Genomic DNA, 16,830 nt, shown 5'->3' with positions numbered 1-16,830 from the left:
TTCAGGATCGTTCACACCATCTTAACCCCTAGCCAGGGGCGGAGCCAGAGGGGTGTCCAAAATTTCATTCGCTACTGGCAGTTTGAGGCTGATTGACATCTCATTTCACCTCTTGTTGAAAGAAGCATTTATTTTGCCTGTTCGCTAGCACATTTTTTAAATTGAGGACAAGGAAGAGAGAATATTAACGTTGGTTGCGAGATACAGAAGAATAAGATTAAGAAGAACATACAGAAGAAGAAGAGAGAGAGAATATTTCCACAGCTCCACAAGCTCTTTTCACGATTGGCAAAAGCATCATATTTGAAGTAAGTTTTAAAGGTTTGGCATCGGGTTTAGGTTTCCTGAACAACTTTTACAAAAGTTGAGTCGCTGTGTAAGTTCATGTTAGACCTTTGGCTCCATTAACAGACAGTTAATCAGATAAGAGAGATCGGTTCCCAATTTAGACTAACATTATGTTTAAATCTGTGCTAGTAATACACGCATATACAGTGCAGTATCGTAAGTTACAATATCCGAAAGTTTAGCTAATGGGGGAGGGGGGGGGGTTAAATAGTAGGCTACAGCTGTCAGTGTTCAGCAAGTTAACATTCAGCAATTCGAAATCCATTAACTCAGTTAGATTTTTGTTCTTGAACTCGAAACGAACAATTGTTATTTTCCATCTGTTAACGTTACTCAAAAGACTACCACCATTTTCAGATAGCCTGTTTGCTATCGTAAAGGTGTAAGAAATTATAGCGAGCTAAGTTCCTTTCTGCAGAGTAGAGCTAGCCATGATCTAATTAGTAACTTAGGCTGGTAGTTGATTTTAAGTTACAGTTATGATAATGGCGATTTGTAATTAAGATTGAGATTGGACTAAAATGTGGGTAATTGGATGCTTAGATGTAACCATAGACTGTCTCATTTTTGCATAGGGTCAATCAAACATCAAAAGAAATGGCTAGATATCCCAATTATAGGCCAGGACTATACATTAAACTACACATTTTAGTTTGCAGCTGTTAGTATCTAATCTTGTGGATCCATTAATTATACATTTCCATGGAGATATGAGAAGTTATTTAACGTGTATTTCAGATGTTATAAGATCCAGAGAAGAGGGTCCTGTACAGCCGTGTTTGAAAACATTTCCCAGAACTCAACATGGTACTAGGAAAAGGGCTTTCAACAGCTCCTGGTATAAGGACAATTCATGGCTTGAATATTCTGTAAATCAAGATTCAACTTATTGTTTCGCCTGTAGGCATTTCTCTCTGACCAATACACCTGAATCTTCCTTCACATCACAGTCAGGTCTTTGTAACTGGAAAAGGGCGCTGTTTAAAGATTCTGGGTTTAAGCTCCAGTCGAAGGCACAGAGCATCATATCAATGCTAAGTATGCTTGGAATCAGTGTAAAAGGGCTATTGACAGCAACCCATCAATGTTAGATGTCGTAAATGAGGACCGGAAAAAGAAAGTGGAGGAAAACTGTACTTTAATTGAAACAATTGCAGATGTGCTCCTTTTGACTGCAAATCAAAATATAGCGCAGAGAGGTCATCGAGAGAATGATGACTCTCGCAGCAAGGGTCATTATTTGACAATCTTAGAAGAAATAGCAAAGCATGACCCTCTCATAGAGAAAATGATGAACGTGTGTGGCAATCCAGAACACAGTTCTTGAGGGTTTAGCGGAGATGATACAAAGTGAAATAATAAGATAAGTAATAGAAAGTGACGTTTATAAAAATAAAAAAAATCATTGATTGTCTTGAAAAACATGGTTTGGGACTACAGTTATAATCTTGTGGGGCAGAAGGCTACGACGGTGCATCCGTCGTGAGCGGAACGCATTCTGGTGTGTCTGCACGGATTAAAAACAGTGCAAGATTTGCATTTTATGTGCACTGTAATGGACATTGTTTGAATTTGGTTCTTGTCGATGCTATAAAATCAGTGCCTGAGGCAGTTCACTTCGTTTCTCTCCTGCAGAAGCTTTATAACTTTGTATCTGGCTCGTATGTTCATCTCAAGTGGCTTGCAGTTCTGAAAGAGCTGTATCCACAGCAGCAGCCCAGGGAACTACGGAGACTTACGGGTGTAATGTGGGCTTGCAGTTCTGAAAGAGCTGTATCCACAGCAGCAGCCCAGGGAACTACGGAGACTTACGGGTGTAATGTGGGCTTGCAGTTCTGAAAGAGCTGTATCCACAGCAGCAGCCCAGGGAACTACGGAGACTTACGGGTGTAATGTGGGCTTGCTTCTGAAAGAGCTGTAGCAGCAGCCCAGGGAACTTAATGTGGGCTTGCAGTTCTGAAAGAGCTGTATCCACAGCAGCAGCCCAGGGAACTACGGAGACTTACGGGTGTAATGTGGGCTTGCAGTTACATGGCATGCCGCAATCTGAGGGACAGGCTTCCAGCAGTTCTGAGAGTGCTACAGGATTTCACACTTGAAAATAGTGGTGATAGATCAGTGGAGGCAAGGGGCATTCTTTCTCAGATAGATTTCCATTTCATAGGGCGTTTGGTTCATAGGGCTTTTGGTTTGTAAAGTGCTTGGTGATGCCAAATGCCTTTCTGATATGCTCCAATCCAGCTCTCTTGACCTAGCAAGAGCTGTGGATGTAGTAGGTGCCCTTACAGACACATTACAGGACTACAGAAGTGAGGGTTACTTTGGAGAACTATGGAAAGAGGTTGAAGAGATGGCACAGCACTGCAAAATAAGTGTACAAACATTGTGTAAAAGACAGCCTAAAACAAGCTTAAGACTTAAGACTTCATGACTCATTGTTGATGAGCACTGTAGGACAGAAAAATAGTGACCAAAGTGATGGTGAGAGCTTCCAAAGAGCTATCTTTTATCAGGTGCTTGACAGTCTCACAGCCGAGCTGCCGAGGCGTTTTTCAAAGAAGAATTGCGAGATAATGCAAGGGGTCCGGTCTCTCAACCCGAAGAGTACAACATTCTTGAATGAGGAGCCTCTGTTTGCCTTCGCTCAGACCTTTGAGTCAGATTTCGAGGACCTCAAACATGAGGTTCATCAAACCAAGCGGCTTCTTGATAGGAGAGAGAAAAGTGGAAGGGAGAGACCGTCTACTCTTCTTGACTTTGTTGTGTTTCTAGAACCTTATGGGCTATTTTGACTTTGTAAGATTTCTGTTGTTACACCAGTCAGCAGTGCTTCTTGCGAGAGAAGCTTCTCATCTTTAAAATGGATTAAAATCCACCTTAAATCCACTCGGAATTCTCAGTGTTGAGTCAAAGAGGATACGCTCCCTCAACATGGATAAGTTTGTGAAACATTTTGCCAGTTCTCACCAGAACCACAGAATTATGCTGTTTTAAATCTACCTAGGATTATTTGGCATTTAGGCGGTGCCTCTTGTCATGATTAAAACCTGCACTGTGTACTAGCTAGTACACTGACATTCTAAAATGATAAATCCAAAGGGTATCATGTCACACAGATTTAATTTAGTCTTGGTTAGGCCAATTCCAAAACTTTTCTTTGCTATTAGTTAACATAATATATATGAGCATAATTATGATACTGTTTGTAATATTGATGGGCACCAAAATGATCTCAAGTCCATTTCTGCTTGATACCTGGTTTGTCAAAATGCAGTGTATTTATTTGTAAATGTACTTTTTTGTAAATAAACTATTAAATATATGTAATATTTGTGTGTTATCTTATCTCCTTGGTGCTTTATTTTCTGAAAATATTTTTGATGTTCAACACTTATAGACCCAGATTATATATTAATGTCACAAGTCCCATCAGGATGTGTGTGTGTGTGTGTGTGTGTGTGTGTGTGTGTGTGTGTGTGTGTGTGTGTGTGTGTGTGTGTGTGTGTGTGTGTGTGTGTGTGTGTGTGTGTGTGTGTGTGTGTGTGTGTGTGTGTGTGTGTGTGTGTGTGTGTGTGTGTGTGTGTGTGTGTGTGTGTGTGTTAGAGAAATGTAAACTGCAGTTCCGAGGTAGAGAAACTGACTATTCATAGTATGTTAAAGAATTCTAGTGAAGTAACCCTTTTGGACCACACTATCTGCCACTTTGAAGAACTCCGGGTTAAGTGAAAATAAAACTTCTACCTCTAATCAGCAATCATAGGATTCATTCACGCTCCTTAGGTGCCAGGTTAGGGTTACACACAAATTTTCTGTCATGGTCTATGGATCCCCCCTGGCCACCCCATAAAACTCTAGTTCCACCACTCCCCTTAGCCCCACCAATCTATTTAAGGCCATGTGGTAAACACACACTATAATAAATTAAATCTAAGTTTATTTGTCACATGCACAGGATACAGAGGTGTAATGGTACAGTGAAGTGGTTACTTGTACAGTCGTGGCCAAAAGTTTTGAGAATGACACAAATATTAGTTTTCTCTGCTGCCTCGGTTTGTATGATGCCAATTTGCATATACTCCAGAATGTTATGAAGAGTGATCAGATGAATTGCAATGAATTGCAAAGTCCCTCTTTTTGCCATGCAAATGAACTGAATCCCCCCAAAAAATTTCCACTGCATTTCAGCCCGGCCACAAAAGGACCAGCTGACATCATGTCAGTGATTCTCTCGTTAACACAGGTGTGAGTGATGACAAGGACTAGGCTGGAGATCACTCTGTCATGCTGATTGAGTTTGAATAACAGACTGGAAGCTTCAAAAGGAGGGTGGTGCTTGGAATCAGTGTTCTTCCTCAGTCAAACATGGTTACCTGCAAGGAAACACGTGCCGTCATCATTGCTTTGCACAAAAAGGGCTTCACATGAAAGGATATTGATGCCAGTAATATTGCACCTAAATCAACCATTTATCAGATCATCAAGAACTTCAAGGAGAGCGGTTCAATTGTTGTGAAGAAGGCTTCAGGGCGCCCAAGAAAGTCCAGCAAGCGCCAGGATCGTCTCCTAAAGTTGATTCAGCTGCGGGATCGGGGGACCAACATTACAGAGCTTGCTCAGGAATGGCAGCAGGTAGGTGTGAGTGCATCTGCGCGCAGAGTGAGGCGAAGAATTTTGGAGGATGGCCTGGTGTCAAGAAGGGCAGCAAAGAAGCCACTTCTCTCCAGGAAAAACATCAGGGACAGACTGATATTCTGCAAAAGGTACAGGGAGTGGACTGCTTAGGACTGAGGTAAAGTCATTTTCTCTGATGAATCCCCTTTCCGATTGTTTGAGGCATCTGGAAAAAAAGCGTGTCTGGAGAAGACAAGGTGAGCGCTACCATCAGTCCTGTGTCATGCAAACAGTAAAGCATCCTGAGACCATTCATGTGTGGGGTTGCTTCTCAGCCAAGGGAGTGGACTCACTCACGATTTTGAATAAGAACACAGCCATGAATAAAGAATGATACCAACACATCCTTCGAGAGCAACATCTCCCAACCATCCAGGAACAGTTTGGTGACGAACAATGCCTTTTCCAGCATGATGGAGCACCTTGCCATAAGGGGAAAGTGATAACTAAATGGCTCTGGGAACAAAACATCAATATTCTGGGTCCATGGACAGGAAACTCCCCAGACTTTAATCCCATTGAGAACTTGTGGTCAATCCTCAAGAGGCGGGTGGACAAACAAAAACCCACAAATTCTGACAAACTCCAAGCATTGATTATGCAAGAATGGGCTGCCATCAGTCAGGATGTGGCCCAGAAATTAATTGACAGCATGCCATGGTGGATTGCAGAGGCCTTGAAAATATATATATATTGCTGTATACTAGCAATATCAAAAACTGAGTGTCCAGATAAAAATCTTTCTACGTTTATCATTATTAAATGACACTAACCTGACACACTTGTCTAAATTGATGGGTCATGTAATAATCTGGCCAAAGTGGAGTGTCATAATCCCAAGTCATTCTAATTACCAATACAAACATTGTCATAGCTGTTGTATGAATCTGCATGTAGCTAAAGCTAACAAACTAGGTTCAATTTTAGCTAGCTAACATTAGCCTATAACTAGCAATAGAAACAAAATAGAAACTGATATCTAAAAATGTAGCTAGACTCTTACACGTATAAATGGATGAACGGTTCATGGCAAACTGGAACCATTTAACTCAGTTTTGTTTGTAGCTACATTTTGTTTGGCCAGCGGTGTCAAGCCTCTCCAGTTCACACTGACCGTGGCGTGTGCAGAAAGTAGCCATAACTTTTTCCAACTGATCTGTCGATAGCGCCTGGTAAATTCAGGGCATCAATGTGGTTGAGAAAAGTAGCAAAACTTTTGTCGTTTTCCATGGCTAATGTCATATCTTTCAAAAACGGTGCAGTAGAAAGGAGTGTCAACACATACTGAACAGCTCACGTTATAGACAGAAGCATGCTACATGGCAGACGAAACCAAATTTATCTCCCAGCATGTCCAGACTATCCATTATCTCAGCCAATCATGGCTGTCTTTTTTTGTGGTTAAACCAACTAGGCTCCTAATTTAACAATTTTATTTGTATTCATGGTGGGAATACAAGTTTGTTATGAAGGCACATTAAAATTCCCATGTTCCAGAAGGCATTTCTGCCAAAAAACACATTTTGATAAAAAAAGAAATGTCTACGTTCAAATGCCGCTCCTGTGAAGTAGTGACGTGCGACATACGCCTAGTTTTCTTAAAAGAGTCACATGTTTAACAATTGTATTTTTTAAGCCTAAATAAATTCAGGATTCAAATTTGCTTTAACAAGTCACATAATAATTTGCATGGAATCATTCTGTGTGCAATAATAGTGTTTAACATCATTTTTCAATGACTACCTCATCTCTGTACCCCATAAGGTCCCACAGTTGAGCAGTGAATTGCAAACACAGATTCCTACCAATGCCTTGCATTGGTAGATGGGTACAAATAAAATAAAAAGCAGACATTGAATATCCTTTTGAGCATAATGAAGCTATTAATTACACTTTGGATGGTGTATCAATAAACCCAGTCACTACAAAGATACAGGCGCCCTTTTTAACTCAGTTGCCGGAGAGGAAGGAAACCGCTCAGGGATTTCACCATTAGGCCATTAGGCCATTACAGAGTTTAATGGCTGTGATAGGAGAAAACTGAGGTTGGATTAGCAACATTGTATTTACTCCACAATACTAACCTAAATGACAGTGAAAAGAAGGAAGCCCGTACATCATACAAATATTCCAAAACAGTCACCCTGTTTGGAATAAGACACTAAAGTAATACTGTAAAAAATGTGTCAAAGCAATTAACTTTATGTCCTAAATACAAAGGCAAATCCAACATACCACATCACTGAGTACCACTCTTCATATTTTCAAGCATGGTAGTGTCTGCATCATACTATGGGTATGCTTGTCATCAGCAAGGATTAGGCAGTTTTCTAGGATAAAAAAGGAATACAGCTAAGCATCGGCAAAATCCTAGAGGAAAACCTGCTTTCCAACAGATACAGGGAGACAAAATCACCTTTCAGCAGGACAATAACCTAAAACAGAAAGCCAGATATACACCAAGACGACATTGAATGTTCCTTAATGGCCTAGTTTCAGTTTTGACTTAAATTGGCTTGAAAATCTATGGCAAGACTTGAAAATGTCTGTCTAGCAAATGATCAAAAAACAACTTGACAGTTAAAGAATTTTAAGAACAATAATGTGTGGCATCACTACAGATCTGGGTTCGCACCCGGGCTGTGTCTTGACCGGGAGACCAATGAGGCGGCACATAATTGGCCCAGTGTTGTCCGGGTTAAGGGAGTGTTTGGCTAGCTGGGATGTCCTTGTTCCATTGCGACTCCTTGTGGCGGCCAGGCACATGCACGCTGACTTCGGTCGCCAGCTGTACGGTGTTTCCCTCTCACATTGGTGCTTCTGGGTTACTAGCAGTTACTAGCAGATTTGCTTATAATTCCATGGGGTTATTTTGTATTATTTTACAGTATGAAGACTACAAATGAACAAATATAAATATTTTCTCAGAACAAATTTGACAGGGGTGCGCACATGCGGCTATTCTGTGTTGAGCGGTTAACAAAGAAATAGGTACTCCTGTATGCTTAATTCAGAGATATTAATGTGACTTTAGTTGTTCTACAAACATTGGGCAATATGTTTTGATTTTTAATACATAGCACGGCTGCATGATGAGACTCTAATATGTTGATTTGAAAAAGGTTGTTTGAAAGGCATGAGCTCTGCTTTGTTTTTGCACAGGCTGTACACACTCCAATAGTCGCTCATTCACAATTTAACAAGCACTTGATAATGCCTCGAATTTCACGGCAGCAACCCCTTTGTGGCTGTAATGACAGCTTGGCACATTCTTGGCATTCTCTCAAACCAGCTTCATGAGGTAGTCACCTGGAATGCATTTCAATTAATAACAGATGTGCTTTTAAAATAGTTAATTTGTGGAATTTCCTTCCTTAATGTGTTTAAGCCAATCTGTTGTGTTGTGACAATGAAGGGGTTGTATACAGAAGATTGCCCTATTTGGTAAAAGACCAAGTCCATATTATGGCAAGAACAGCTCAAATAAGCAAAGGCAAACGACAGTCCATGGGTTTTTTAAAGACATGAAGGTCAGTCAATACAGAACATTTCAAGAACTTTGAAAGTTTCTTCAAGTGCAGTCGCAAAAACCATCAAGCGCTATGATGAAACTGGTTCTCATGAGGACTGCCACAGGAATGGAAAACTCAGAGTTACTTCTGCTGCAGAGGATAAGTACATTAGAGTTACCAGCCTCAGAAATTGCAGCCCAAATAAATGCTTCACAGAGTTCAAGTAACAGCCACACCTCAACATCAACTGTTCAGAGGAGACTGCCTGAATCAAGCCTTCATGGTCGAACTGCTACAAAGAAACCGTTTACAACTGCGACTTGGCCAAGATGAAGTAAAGCAGTTCGACACATACAACAACACAGAGTTACACATGGAATAAACAAACATACAGTCAATAATACAGTAGAAAAAGTCTATATACAGTGTGTGCAAATGAGGTAAGATAAGGGAGGTAAAGGCAATAAATAGGCCATGGTGGCGATGTAACTACAATATACCAATTAAACACTGGAGTGATAGATGTGCAGAAGATGAATTAGTTAGTTACATTAGTTTTATTTTAGCGACCTTGATTGTATTTCAGCTATCCCTGAACCTGATTTAGCTTTGTGCCTTTTTGCAGATGTCTTCAATGCTGTTGTGCGTAATTATGCTCCCTTTAAAAAATGACGGGTTAAAGGTGATCGAATGCGTGGCACACTCTGGAATTATCAGAAGTCATTCATAAAGGATGCCAGGATCACAGGCTCAGGCCCGTACTGGCAAGATTTTAAGCAACTGAGGAATCATTGTGTTAAAAGAAAATCAGAAAGGCTAAATCTGATTTATGTAACTGCTCTTTTGGATTGTCATGGGAACCCAGTTAAATTCTGGAAAACTGTCAAATCCCTGAAGGGTTCTACTTCCTCCTCTCTGCCGAAACAAATACATTCAGACACTTGCCTGTTTACAGAACAAAAAATGACGTCATTGATGCATTTAATCACTGTTTTATTTCAGAGGGCTATCTCTTTGAAATAACCTCTAAGCCTATCCACAATGATATTGGGCTTGGATGCTGATAGAGTAAACTTACTGAATGAATAGAGAAATGATAGTCAAAGCCTTTCTTTTAGGCTATTTACAGAAAATTGGTTTGCTAGCAATAGACAACAATACATCTACAGGGGCCGACCAATCGGATCCTGGTCTGATAAGGGTGCAGCGCCCATTATTGTTGGCTCAATAACCCACATTTTTAATTCAACATTGTTATCAGGAAATATCCCAAAAGTATGGAAATCAGCTCTCGTGGCGCCACTCCATAAAGTAGAGATCTTAGTAGAGATCTTAGTAGAGATCTTAGTAGAGATCTTAGTGGAGATCTTAGTGGAGATCTTAGTGGAGATCTTAGTAGAGACCTTAATGATAATCACCCCATTTCAAGGCTTTCTTGTCTAGCTAGGATTCTTCAACTTTGCTTCTTTTTTTACCTGAGAAATATATTTAGCGTTTCGGGACCTGTTCTCTTCACTGTTTATATAAACACCATTAAAAATGTTAAAAATGTTAAACCTCGTCTGTATGTAGATGATACTAGTATGTATGTTATTGCCCCGACTGTTGATCTGGCTATTCCAAAACTAAAGGCAGATTTTTATCTTTATTTAACCAGGCAAGTCAGTTAAGAACATATTCTTATTTTCAATGACGGCCTGGGAACAGTGGGTTAACTGCCTGTTCAGGGGCAGAACGACAGATTTGTACCTTGTCAGCTCGGGGGTTTGAACTCGCAACCTTCCGGTTACTAGTCCAACGCTCTAACCACTAGGCTACGCTGCCGCCCCGCTATACAGGAATCCCTTACTGATTTAAAACTTGTGCTTAATATGGGTAAAAAAAAACTTTTAGGAATGTTTCAGATGAAATACATGTTCAATCATTAGATGGTTCTCCAATCGAACGTGTTCCCGCAGATAAATATTTAGGCGGTTGGATTGATATGGATTTGACATTTAAGAAACATATACCATAGATGAGCTGGTTAAGAGGTTGAGATTTAAAATGGTCTTTTTCTACAGAAACAGATCATGTCTTTCTCCAAGCAATAGGAAGCAGATTATTCAGTCAACATTTAATCTGTTCTTGATTATGGTGAAATGATTTATCAAAGTGCAGCTGCTACTATTCTTAAAGCCTTGGATGCCATCTACCAGTGCAGAATACAAATAATATAGGATGTCATCTATGTAAAGAAAACAATATCTGTGAACTATTTTGCATTTCAAAAGCTGGTCAAAGAGATTGGTAAATGTGCAATATACAATAAATATGTACTTTTTCACAGCTGTTGATTTGATGGCATCTATGTGCTAACAGAGGCAGATCAAGGTATATAAAACAAAATGATCATTCCATCCCCCTGATTAGGACTGAGGAATGAACGGTGGGGCATCTCATCTGTCTCTGGGATCGGATGCATCCATCCTTCCTTCTCTAGATCCCCATCTCCCTCTCTTTAACTCTCTCTCTCTGAGATAGCGATCCAGCCTTTTGTTTTATCCCCCTCTCCCTCCCCCTCTCTCGCTCCTTCTCTTTCTGAGATACAGTAGCTATGCACAGACAGCCTTCATATGTGCAGCAGGGGAAAGTGACGGCCAGAATGGCAGCTTTAATATTGGAGTGATTGCCACTGATAAGGGTAACGGCTGTGGAGAGGCGTGAGTGTCATCCCTCCCTCCTTCGCAATAAACACTTTCATTTTGTTTGCCGGAGAGATGGATGTGCTGAATAGACAACCTGAGGAGCAGTGGAGGGAGGGAGGAGATAGATGGGAAGGATGGGGATGCATATTCAGTATTAAAAGATCAGTCAGAGGGTCGTGAAATATGCATTTTGTCATCTACGCCTCGTGTCTCGTCAGAGCCAACAACGCTGGCCACGGACTCAAAATGCAAACCTGAGAAATTGTGGTCTGTATTATATTCATAGTGATATTTTCATGGGAAATTACATAAAATGCATAGTAATATTCCATCTGTCTAGATAATACGGACAACTTCAACATATTCATCGTGTCAGAATCAGTGATGAACAATGCCTGAATATTGTCCTCAGTTTTACACAGACAAAATCAATAGATCTGTGCAGAGGTGTAAGGTTGCTTCCCAAAAGGCATTTGGGACGCAAACAATGTCTAGTGTAAGTGTGCAATTTGGCCAAGGACATTGAGGCATCAGATTGCTGATTAAATTGACTTCCTTTTCCAAAACTCCTTCAGACATCTTGACTTCTCAGGATGGGGCTGGAGGCTGGGTGGAGAGGCCACTTGTTACTATTTTATGATATGTATGGCATTTGAATTATTCCCATCTTCCCCTCCAACTCAAGTCAGCAGTTCAAAATATATTTTCCTGTCGTGACTTTTCAATTTTTTTTTATGGTAACACTTTACCTTAGGATACTAACATTAAGGGTGCCTTAATGTAGAGTGTTACTATTTTTTGTTAATACACAAACTAAGAGGCTAAAGCCGTTAGATTTTCTGTTGGTTTTAGATTGTGTTTAATTTGACTCGGGGCAATAAGACAGCGTGACCAAAAAGATGATGTGAACAGCTGGGGAGCTGAAATCCGCATATCGGAAGTAAAACGAGGGAGACACAGACAATTGCTAATTAAAATCAGTGGAAAAACGACTTGAAAATTGGACTTCACATCAGTTTTCACAGTCTGTCTTAAATACTTTGGACGTTAAAATGAATAATATGGTTGCAGTATAACAGCAAGGAGTAAACTTAATCTGGGTTTGTCTTTATTCTGTAAATGACTCCAGCTATAGGAACAGAGAATGTGAAACATCTCAGAATGCTCAGGCCAGGCATGAATCCCTGTGGACCTTTACAATTGCCAATTATTGCACATGATGAACCCCATGTATTTTCATTTAAATTTCCTAAAGCAAGAAGTAGTGGGCTGCCGGTCGATGAGTTGAAAGTTAATCTAGAGGTAGAAAGATAGTGACCTTCAGGCTTCTTTGTTTTTAGCATACGCTAGAACTTTTCAGCTTGTCAGTCAAACTGGAACGGTATCCAAGCCAATAGATAGAAGGTAGACTGTGTGTTGATGTAAGGCTCATCGCGGTGTTTTGACTGGCTCTATACTCATCTTCAGCTCCCTGAGGGGTCCTCATTAAGACTAAACGCTGAGGGTGACCTTTCCGTCGCCCAACTCCCCCCACCCAGCTGGCCCTAATTACCTCCCTCATTACCCCCTCTGAAATAAAACACAGATCCAAGATGGCTGCCTCATTACCCCCTCTTAAATAACACCAGCACCACCGGGTTGAACCAAGATGGCTGCCTCATTAGCCCTTCCTAAATAGCACCAGCACTGCCAGGTTCAACCAAGATGGCTGCCTCATTACCCCTCCTAAATAACACCAGCACCACCAGGTTGAACCAAGATGGCTGCTTTTCCCCACAACAGATTTGCTATACTCTCTTTGTGATGTATGTTGGCCTAGTGGATCTCTGTGCTGTGGATGTATCCCCCCTTCACTCTTTCACTCTCGCTTTCCCCCCAGTCTTAATTCCATAAGTCCTGACAGTATCGTTTAGACGTCGCCATCGCTATGGTGATCGCTGATGAGACGATAGGGTGATCAGCGCTTACGGGATGTCGGAGAAGGAGAGGGAGAGAGAGAGAGAGAGAGAGAGAGAGAGAGAGAGAGGGCTGTAAAGTAGCCCTCCTAATGATGGCACTAAAGTAACATGCTTCATTATTTGGAATGCTGCATAAATTGAGCAGTGCGTGGAATCATTTGGATTGATTAAAATACTAATTAAACAGGTCTTTGCAGAATTTGAGGAGTGAAGTAAGGTTCAGCTCTTCAGGGTAATTTGCATACCCTTCATCTGGGTAAATGGGATTTAAAGGACCCTCTCTCGTTCTCTTTCCTTGGCTCTCACTCTTTCTCTTCTCTCCCTATTTCCTGGTACATTCACATGCTAACAAACTCAATTAAAATTATACTCTATTCACCATATTATTTGGCATAATCTATTAAGACCCCTTTGATTTTGTTTTTTCAGTATAAATGTATCCATCAAAGCAAGGGACTCAAAGGGGTAGACATGACCAGAATAAAACAAAGTCTGCCAAGTGTAGATCTTAAATGTTGGACGCTCAGTCGCTGCGTCACTTACTTTGATTTTCATGACAATATCTTTGTTAAACTTTGCATTTGGAACTAGCGTGGGAATACTTGAATTGATTAATAGATGTATGGATCAAACTCATCGTGTGATCCTATTAAGTACTGCAAGAACCAATAACAATGAATTACGCAGAACATCAACTAGCAATTTTACATTTAAAATCATTTAACAATGTAAACATTCACTGGTGCCTCAGCAGCTGACTGTGTGCAAAAGTCTGGCCCCTAAACCACTTTAAGTTTGAGTAATTTAGCAGACACTCTTATCCAAAGCAACTTGGGTTAAAGTGCAGATTTTTCACCTAGTCAGCTCAAGGATTTGAACCAGCAACCTTGCTAGCCTAACGCTCTTAACCCCCCCCAAAAAAAGTCCTCAGAGCAAAGTCACAAGAAAATCTCCACTCCACATATGTGCTCTAGACACGGTACTGTTGGGTATTCTGTGATCATGTAGGGTGGTTGTGCAAACTCTTTCCAAATCTCATCTGGTGTACCTTAGCCAACAGTAAGTGTGACTTTGAACAGTCACTGATGAGTTTGGAGTTTGAGTTGGAGTTATAGGCTGACGAAGAGCTTCGGGTAGAAACGTTTCACAATAAACTGTGAGAGAATGAATCTATCTTTAATACACACTTACACTGTCACACACTCTTTCTCCCAGTCTCCTGTTCCATTATAGAACTGGAAGGTCAAACGTGTTCTTCTGCATCATTCATTCCTCTCACTAAAACACAGCTAAAAAAGATATATATTTACAGTACCAGTCAAAAGTTAGGAAACCTAGTCATTCCTGGGTTTTTCTTTATTTTTTGCTATTTTCTACATAGTAGAATAATAGTGAAGACATCAAAATTATGAATTAACACATGAATCATGTAGTAACCCCAAAAAGTGTTAAACAATCAAAATATATTTTATATTTGAGATTCTTCAAAGTAGCCACCCTTTGCCTTGATGACAGCTTTGCACACTCTTGGCATTCTCTCAACCAGCTTCATGAGGTAGTCACCTGGAATGCATTTCAATTAACAGGTGTGCCTTTTAAAAGTAAATTTGTGGAATTCATTTCCTTAATGCGTTTTAGCCAATCCGTTGTGTTGTGACAAGGTGGGGGAGGTATACAGAAGGTAGTCCTTTTTGGTAAAATACCAAGTCCATATTATGGCAAGAACAGCTCAAATAAGCAAAGAGAAACGACAGTCTATTATTACTTTAAGATATGAAGGTCAGTCAATCCAGAAAATGTTCAAGGGCAGTCGCAAAAAACATCAAGTGCTATGATGAAACTGGCTCTCATGAGGACTGCCACAGGAAAGGAAGACCCAGGGTTGCAGTCCAAATAAATGCTGCGTGAATCAGGCCTTCATGGTCGAATTGCTACAAAGAAACCACTACTAAAGGACACCAATAATAAGAAGCGACTTGCTTGGGCCAAGAAACACGAGCAATGGACATTAGACCGGTGGAAATCTGTCCTTTGGTCTGATGTGTCCAAATTTGAGATTTTTGGTTCCAAACGCTGTGTCTTTGTGACACGCAGAGTAGGTGAACAGATGATCTCCGCATGTGTGGTTCCCACCGTGAAGCATGGAGCAGGAGGTGTGATGGTGTTGGAGTGCTTTGCTGGTAACACTTTTGGTGATTTATTTACAATTCAAGGCACAATTAACCAGCATGGCTACCACAGCATTCTGCAGCGATATGCCAACCCATCTGGTTTGCGCTTAGTGGGACTATCATTTGTTTTTCAAACAGGACAATGATCCAACAAACCTACAGGCTGTGTAAGGGCTATTTGACCAAGAAGAAGAGTGATGGAGTACTGCCTTCGCAATCAGCCGACCTCAACCCAATTGAGATGGTTTGGAATGAGTTGGACCGCAGAGTGAAGGAAAAGCAGCCAACAAGTGCTCAGCATATGTGGGAACTCCTTCAAGACTGTTGGAAAAGCATTCCAGGTGAAGCTGGTTGAAAGAATGCCAAACACGTGCAAAGCTATTATCAAGGCAAAGGGTGGCTTCTTTGAAGAATCTAATATATTTTGATTTGTTTTACAGTTTTTTGGTTACTGCATGATTCCATAAGTGTTATTTCATAGTTTTGATGTCTTTGCTATTATTATACAATGTAGAATAAAGTAAAAATAAAGAAAAACCCTTGAATGAGTAGGTGTGTCCAAACTTTTGACTGGTACTGTACATAACAATTACACTCACACACAACTCTTGCCTTTTTTATGTTTCTCCCCATGCAGTTCAGCAGAAGAAGCAGCTGGAGAAGGAGACAGGTGTGAAGATCCTGGAGGCTGGAGTCAGCGATGTAAGTCCTGTTTCATCATCTATCTAATAAGATGGGAACCACAGAACTATAATCATTGACTTAAATGGGGATGCCCTTTCTAATTATTCTATTTCTGTGCTGGGAACATCTGACTACATCCATGTGGAACAGAGTATAGATTATTTTTAATTCGGAAGTTTACATACACTTAGGTTGGAGTCATTAAAACTCGTTTTTCAACCACTCCATAAATTTCTTGTTAACAAACTATAGTTTTGTTAAGTCAGTTAGGACATCTACTTTGTGCATGACGGAAGTAATTTTTCCAACAATTGTTTACATACAGATTATTTCACTTATAATTCACTGTATCACAAATCCAGTGGGTCAGAAGTTTATATACACTAAGTTGACTCTGCCTTTAAACAGCTTGTAAAAATTCATGAAAATTATGTCATGGCCTTAGAAGCTTCTGTTAAGCTAATTGACATCATTTGAGTCAATTGGAGGTGTACCTGTGAATGTATTTCAAGGCCTAGCTTTTAACTCAGTGCCTCTTTGCTTGACATCATGGGAAAATCAAAAGATATCAGCCAAGACCTCAGAAAAAGAATTGTAGACCTCCACAAGTCTGGTTCATCCTTGGGAGCAATTTCCAAATGCCTGAAGGTACCACGTTCATCTGTACAAACAACAGTACGCAAGTATCAACACCATCGGACCACACAGCCATCATCCTGCTCAGGAAGGAGATGCATTCTGTCTCCCCGAGATGAACGTACTTTGGTGCGAAAAGTGCAAATCAATCCCAGAACAACAG

At 40.5% G+C, this 16,830-nt stretch overlaps 1 protein-coding gene across 1 annotated transcript in view; it reads left to right on the top strand.

Annotated features, from left to right (window-relative positions):
• The window catches only part of ptprn2 (protein tyrosine phosphatase receptor type N2), a 289,171-nt gene that overhangs the window by 147,941 nt on the left and 124,400 nt on the right, over window positions 1-16,830 (top strand). Inside the window, 1 exon segment of the mRNA XM_046356247.1 lies at window positions 15,985-16,049. Coding sequence (XP_046212203.1) covers window positions 15,985-16,049 — 65 coding nt within the window.

The sequence above is a fragment of the Oncorhynchus gorbuscha genome, linkage group LG07 (genome assembly GCF_021184085.1).
Source record: "Oncorhynchus gorbuscha isolate QuinsamMale2020 ecotype Even-year linkage group LG07, OgorEven_v1.0, whole genome shotgun sequence".
NCBI lineage: Eukaryota > Metazoa > Chordata > Actinopteri > Salmoniformes > Salmonidae > Oncorhynchus > Oncorhynchus gorbuscha.
The sequence above is the reverse complement of the archived record's forward strand: the minus strand, read 5'-3'. Positions and strand labels throughout refer to the sequence as shown.